The 6493-nt window shown below is 57.1% G+C and overlaps 1 protein-coding gene across 1 annotated transcript; it reads right to left on the reverse strand.

Moving 5' to 3' along the window:
* Positions 1-1312: 1312 nt before the first annotated feature.
* Positions 1313-5890, reverse strand: SLC2A6 (solute carrier family 2 member 6; the record flags this gene model as incomplete). Its single annotated transcript, XM_084219649.1, has 10 exons — positions 1313-1716; positions 1802-1947; positions 2174-2347; positions 2572-2680; positions 2966-3118; positions 3257-3468; positions 3967-4078; positions 4678-4884; positions 5113-5275; positions 5790-5890. The coding sequence occupies 10 exons, from the start codon at positions 5888-5890 to the stop codon at positions 1561-1563; spliced, it is 1533 nt and encodes a 510-aa protein (XP_084075775.1). The 3' UTR covers positions 1313-1560.
* Between the last annotated feature and the right edge of the window lie 603 nt (positions 5891-6493).

Raw genomic sequence — 6493 nt, forward strand, 5'->3', positions numbered from 1 at the left:
TTCCTCCTTAGGCTGAGCCCTGGGAAGCTCAATTCATCTCTGTCATTTTTTTCCTCAGGAAAAAACATCCACTGTCTTCAGGGAAGGGTTTCACTGAAGTGAAGCTATCAAGAGCTGGTCCATAGCCATGTGAGAAAGAGAATGCTCGAGCACAGGGCTGCCAGAAATCCTGATCTTCAGAAAGTCAGTGGAAACCAGAGGCTCTTGAGACCTCTTGTAGTCAGGCCATGCTTAGAAAAAGTTGTGTTCCAGCCAGGGCTGAACATCTTTCTGGAAAAGGGTCTCAGCAGCAAAGGGTAGGTTTAATACTGAATGTTTTCTGTGTTTTTTATTTTGGCCCACCACTCTCCCTCTGTCCTAGGCTGTTTCAAATTAATGCTGTGATAAAGCACATCTCTTAGGTGATTTCTCATCTCCTGCTGCAGGAGATCAGAATGGCAGCTGGCACATCTGGAGGGCTGACTCAAACATGCTGTTTCACCCCCTGCTTCCTCAGGACAGCAGGCTGAATGTCCCAGGAATAGCCCTCGGGGTGCCAAGTGCATTTCAGGAGCTTGGACAAATGCTTGAGTACATCAAGTCCCAGCTCAGCCTTTGTGCCTCTGCCCTTTTGGGAGGAGTCAGGTTGGACTGAGCAAGGCCATTTGTTCCTCACAGCCACAACCACGTCCTGCAGCCACGTTTTACCTCGGGTTAGCTCTAAAAAAATAATTATAAAAGGTTTCTTAATCTTGCAGGACACACAGGAAAGGGGTAAGACTGATTTGCTACTAACTATGCAGTTGAAATCTCAAAGTGATGGAGGTGGAGGCACATCCACCTCCCTCTTTGGGGATGGGTCAAACCCCAGGGTGGGAAGGACCCACCCCAGCACAAAGTGTTGTCAGTACTCACTGTGTCTTTCCCACAGGGAATCACTTGCACTACAGCTGGATGTTTGTCTGTTCCTATTCTTTTGTCCTGGGTTTTCTTTGTGAACTGTATTTGGTCTTATTCATTAGGCTTCTAGTGTAATGTGTGTTTTTAGAGCAATAAAATGTGGCAGCTTTTTATACAAATAATCTGGCTTTGCTTCTTTCATGGTCCTTGAGTGCCTGAGACTGCTCTGGGGAGCTGCAGGCTGCTGTGGTCCCCTTGCCACAGTCCTGCTCAGCCTCCCCCTACCCTTCCTTCTCTGAAAATCAAGGCAATGTCTTGCAGTTGGAGGCAAAACCGTTTTATTCTTGCAGCTACATGATGAGCTTTTGCCAGAGCAGCTCCAGCTGTAAACTCAGCTCCAGCCAAGCCCCCCTCAGACCCTCAGGCTGCTGAGCAAAGGGCAACCACAGTCTCCTGTCCACACTGTTATTCTTCCAGGACACCTTTAGCTCCAGCCTGGCCCTGCTGGTGACCTGCTCCCATCCCAAGGGTTGACAGGAGGAGAAGGTAAAGTTCCAGCTGGCAACTTCCACAGCCAGAGCAAGATGATCATTGCTGCCCCTTTCTCTCCCACAGGGAGCTCCAGCCTCCACTTCCAGCAGCACAAGTTTGCTTTGCCCTCAGCCTGGGCAAGGGCAGCCCCTACCTCAGGAAAGACCTCCTGCCAGTCCTGAAGAAGGCCTCAATCTGCTCCAGGGACCTGCCTTTGGTTTCAGGGACACAGCAGCCTGTGAATAAGATGTTCCCAGCACTGATGACAGCAAAGAACAGGAAGGGCACCTCGAGGCCGAAGGCGTTCTGGAAAGTGGGGCAGAAAGCAGCTGTGAGCTGGTGCAGAGAGGGGCTGGGGAGGGGCTGCTGAACACCCCCAGGCAGTACCCACCACGACTGGGAGGAAGAACTGGGTCAGGGTGAAGGCTGTCAGCCAGCTCACGAGCACACAGAGGCCCGAGGCGACCCCACGGGCTTTGAGAGGGAGGATCTCCGACATCAGCAGCCAAGTGATGGGGCCCCAGCCCATGGCATAACCTACAGGGGAGGAGGGGAGGAGGTCAGGCTTTGAAGGTCACTGAGGAGTGCAGAAGAACCCTGAGCAATCATTATCCCTCCCATTCATGTCATTCCTCATGCCACCTTTCTTGCTCTTCCAGGGACATCTGCCTGCCTTCCACCTCCAACCCCGATCTCCTTGCTCCTCATCACCCTGCCTTGGATGAGAAACACCCTCCCCTGGCTGGTGGCTCTCTGCACCTACCCATGATGAAGAACATGGTTGCCAGGAGGGGGATGAGGGTGATGTAGTTTGTTGGCTCAGCAGCAAGGTTGACAGAGCTCATCAGGGTGGTGTTGGCCACGGTGCCATTGTGAGAAACTGGCTCAAAGTGGATGTAGAGCCCCATGGTCAGGTTGGAGACCAACATGACACCAGCTGTGGAGAGAAGCAGCAGTGAGAATGAGGGGTGAGTGATTCCACTTGTTGGAATGCCCCTGCTGAGGAGCTGAACCACCACCAAGGGAAAGAGACCTCCCTGCCTCCCTTCCTGAGCCCTGCAGGGCTGAAGTTTCTGCTCCTGCACACTTGCAGAGCTTCTGAAAATCCTTCAATAAGAGCTGCCCTTGGGAAGACAGTGGGAGAAGTGGAGAGAGCCATACCTGATACAAAGAGGAGAATCTTCCTGCCAGCTCTGTCCATGGACACAGCAGCGATGGCCACCGCAGACAGACGCACCAGGCCCACCAGAGCTGCATCGTACTCTGCTTTCTGCAAAAAACCAGGGGCAAGCTGAGCTGGGGGAAGGGCAGGTGCCTACAGCTGCTGGTGACTTGGCCAAGGCTGTTCTCCCAGTAGGAGACTGGAGATGATGAGCCTGAACTCAGAGGAGGAGCAGAGACACAGTGTGGCCAGTCCTGTTCCCCATCTTCCCTCAGCCTTTTGCAAGGCAGATCCTTTAAAAAAGGAGTTTATGTCTGTAAGGAAGTGGGAGCATTGAGCAGCCCTCACTGAAGGCCCAGGCAGCCTGAGCAGGACCTGAAGCCCAGGGCTCACCAGGATGACAGATGTTTTCTTGAATATTGGCTGCAGGTACACGAGGATGCAGGTGACCCCTGAGAGCTGCTGCAGGAACCTCATTACCCCTGAAATCAGGATGGGCTTGTAAAGGAAGGGGTCCTTGAGCTCAGCACAGGAAACCCGACGGCTCTGGAGGGGTCAAAGGCAGAAACACAAAGTGAGAACCCCTCTGGGAGCCATCTGGCATCCGGAGGGTGGCTCAGGAGTTGTCCAGGGGATGAATTTTGCAGTTTTCATGTTACATTTCCCTGTGCTGAGCTTCCTCACCTGCTTCCTCACGCTGTCCTTGATCTGCTCGTACTCCCGGGCATAATCTGTGTCCTCACCCCTCAGCCAGCACAGGGAGCCCAGGGCCTCCTCCTCCTTGCCCTGGGAGAGCAGGAACCGGGGCGAGTTGGGCATGAAGCAGAGCAGGAGGACCATGGCAAGCACTGGCGCCTCCCCGGCCACGGCCAGCCAGCGCCAGTCCAGGACCAGCCCTGCCAGAGCAGCACAGTTAGGGGAGAAACCACTCAGGAATGGGTGTCCTGGCCTTGCCTCCCCCTGGGCACCCCAGTGATTTAATTTAGTAAACCCAGCAGGAAAAATAGTAATAATAAAAAATATATATGTCAAATGTATTCTCCTCTATTACAGCAGCATTTCCAGCAGTATGATATGGGGAAATTCCAGCAAATCTGAGAGTATCCAGTAAGATCCTGCTGCAACAGGGATATCATTGTGTGCTGCCCTTGAGCCCTGGCAAAACCTCATCAGGACCTGGATCTGTGGGCACACTGATGGCCACAGGTCCACGTGGGCTGTGGATTCATCCCTCAAAACACACACATCAGGGCAAGGGGCATGAACGACCTGTCCAGCGCCCTCAGCACAGCTGTGGTGGTGGGTACGACAGGAACAAGCCCTCACCTGCTGAGAAGGTTGTTTATTTTAAGCTCTCCCTCCCCACAGTATTGCCCTGACCACTGGGACACCACAGAGATACTTGCCCAGCGCGTACAGGACGAGGGAGCCCAGCACTGCCATGATCTGGGGACAGGCACCCAGCATCCCCCTGACCCCCGGGTGGGAGATCTCCGAGATGTAAACCTGCACAGGAACAACACACACTTCACAGAGCTGCAACATCCCCTTGTCACCCGCTGCTCCTAGCTTCTGCCACCTCGCAGTCACACCCTGTGACCAGAGGAAACCCAAATTGCTGGGGAACTGCCCTCTCGGGGTGTGGACCTGCTGGGTCCCGCTGCTTCTGGTCAGAGGAGGGGACAGCCCGGCCGGCAGCGCCACTTCCCTCCTCCCGCCGGTGTGAGAGAAGTGCTCCAGTGACTCGTTACTGGAAAGAGGTGCCCTGTTACTCAACTCCTGCCTTCCCCTCTCTGTGAAACACGAGCCTGCTGTTTGGGAGGAAATAACTGCTGGGAGGAGCAGGGGCTGAGGACCTGCCTTGTCTTTCCTGCGGGCGAGGAAATCAAGAACCAACTGCGGGTACACCCTCCCCACCCCTGGTGCTGCATCCTCCCCATCCCCGCTTGCCCGGACACAGCCCTGGGGCTCTGCCGATGCCTCCGAAAAGCAGCGGGGTGTCCCAGCATCATCCCCCAGCTCATCCAGGGCACCACAGCGCCTGCTGCCCTGCAACCCCCTGCCCACCCACAGCACCCGCTGCCCCTCATTCCCCTGGCACATACCGGGATGGAGGCGGAGGTCACTCCGCCGGCGTAGCCCGTCAGCACTCGGCCCAGCAGCAGCATCCAGAGGCCCTGGGCTCCGGCCAGCAGCGCGTATCCCAGCGCCGAGGGCAGAGCCGAGAACATGATGCTCAGCTTGCGGCCCAGGCAGTCGTTGAGCAGCATCGTGCTGAGCCCGCCCGCCGCCGCTCCCAGCGTGAACACCGACTGCGGGGCATGCAGAGAGAGGGGCTGTGTGAGCCTGGCACCCCCCGGGCATCCCACGGCTCTGACCCCCAGCTCCTTATAACCGGGGCTCAGAGTGAGCCTGGCACGGCCCGGCTCTGCCCCCATGCTGCCCCCCAGCTCCTTACCCCGAACCAGGGCGCTGTGTGAGCCTGGCATCCCCCAAGCATCCCCCCGGCTCTGCCCCCATGCTGCCCCCCAGCTCCTTACCCCGAACCAGGGTGCCGTGTGCTGGTCCAGCCTCAGCGCAGGGCTGGGATGAGCCTCCAGGGCAGGGATGACGGGGGAAGGATAAACCAGGGCGAAGCCGAAGCTGAAGTTGCCCAGGACAGCGGCAAACACAGCCAGGTAGAGCCGCTTGTTGTGGAGGCTCCTGAGGGAGGCACAGAGAGACAAGGACGCGTTGGGTGCCAGCAGAAACTTAAACCCTGCTTCCCCCAGCCTTTGCCGAGGCTCTGGTGACACCCACAGAGGGATTTTCCTGGGGAATGGCTCTGCACAGCCCCAGGCTGGTGGGGTTTCTCTGTGCTAGTGCTTCTCTCGTGCCAGGCAGTTTTCAGGGGGTTCAACAATGCGAGAAAAGCAGAGGCTGGAGCTGGGGGGCATCAGGGACCCAGTGGCAGCGGGTTCATCCCAGCAGAGCAGGGAAAAGGTTCTTTCAAAGTCCCCAGCAGGACCTCTTGCCCCTATAGGAGTCTCACAAATCCATCGGGCTTCTAAGTGGGCTCATCCAGCCACCTCGGGCAGGACGAGATCCCATCTCAAAGCAGCTCAGCAATGGCAGGAACTTGGAACAGCTCTTCCCCCAGCTCCCCCCAGCCCACTGCCCTCAAGATGGGAGGCAGAGCCCAATCTCTGCCCACCCTGTGCCACAGCCCGCTCCTCACCTCAGGTACTCCTTGTCGAGCCTCCTGGCAGTGCCCTCGGGGAAGGTGTGGTATGAGGAGCTCGGTTTCCTCACCAGGGGCTCACGGTCCCTGCTCTCCATGGCTGTGCCGGGCTCTGCTGCTGCGCTCGGGGCGGATACTGGGGCTGCCCAGGGGAAGGGGAAGAAGAGGCACTGAAAGCGAAAGGGGAGAGGCTGCCTGGCGTTGCCTAATCGCAGAAATCTGTGCCTCGTGGGCTTACACCTGACTGCCCCTCAGCAGGAAACTGGGGGGGCCAGAAAACCAGCAGGAGGAGGGCCACAGGGTGACAGTGACAGAGGTCTGCAGTCTTCACTCTGCCCAGCCCCACGGTCACCAAACCCTCCCACTGCAGTGACACTTGCAGGGATGGTCCTCACAGAGCTGGGTTCACCAGCAGAAATGTCCCCTTGCTAAGGCCACGTCTCTCCAGAGGCAGACTGGCCCAGTGCTGCCTCTGTTTACAAGGGAAAATTCCATCTGTGGGAGCCTCCAGAGCCACCCTGGGAAAGGGTTTCCAGTGTGGAACAGAGGTGGGCGAGAGGCAAGAGAGGAAACCAGAGGGAGGTGAGCATGGAGTGGGCACAAGGAGCAGGGGACAGGGATGAAGGGCAGTGATGAGGATGGAAATGGGAGAGCAGCATCTCTGCCACATAGGGTGGGCCTCGGGCCGCCCATGGGTGGAT

The sequence above is a fragment of the Fringilla coelebs genome (assembly GCF_963513975.1).
Source record: "Fringilla coelebs genome assembly, chromosome: 21".
Taxonomy (NCBI): Eukaryota; Metazoa; Chordata; class Aves; order Passeriformes; family Fringillidae; genus Fringilla; species Fringilla coelebs.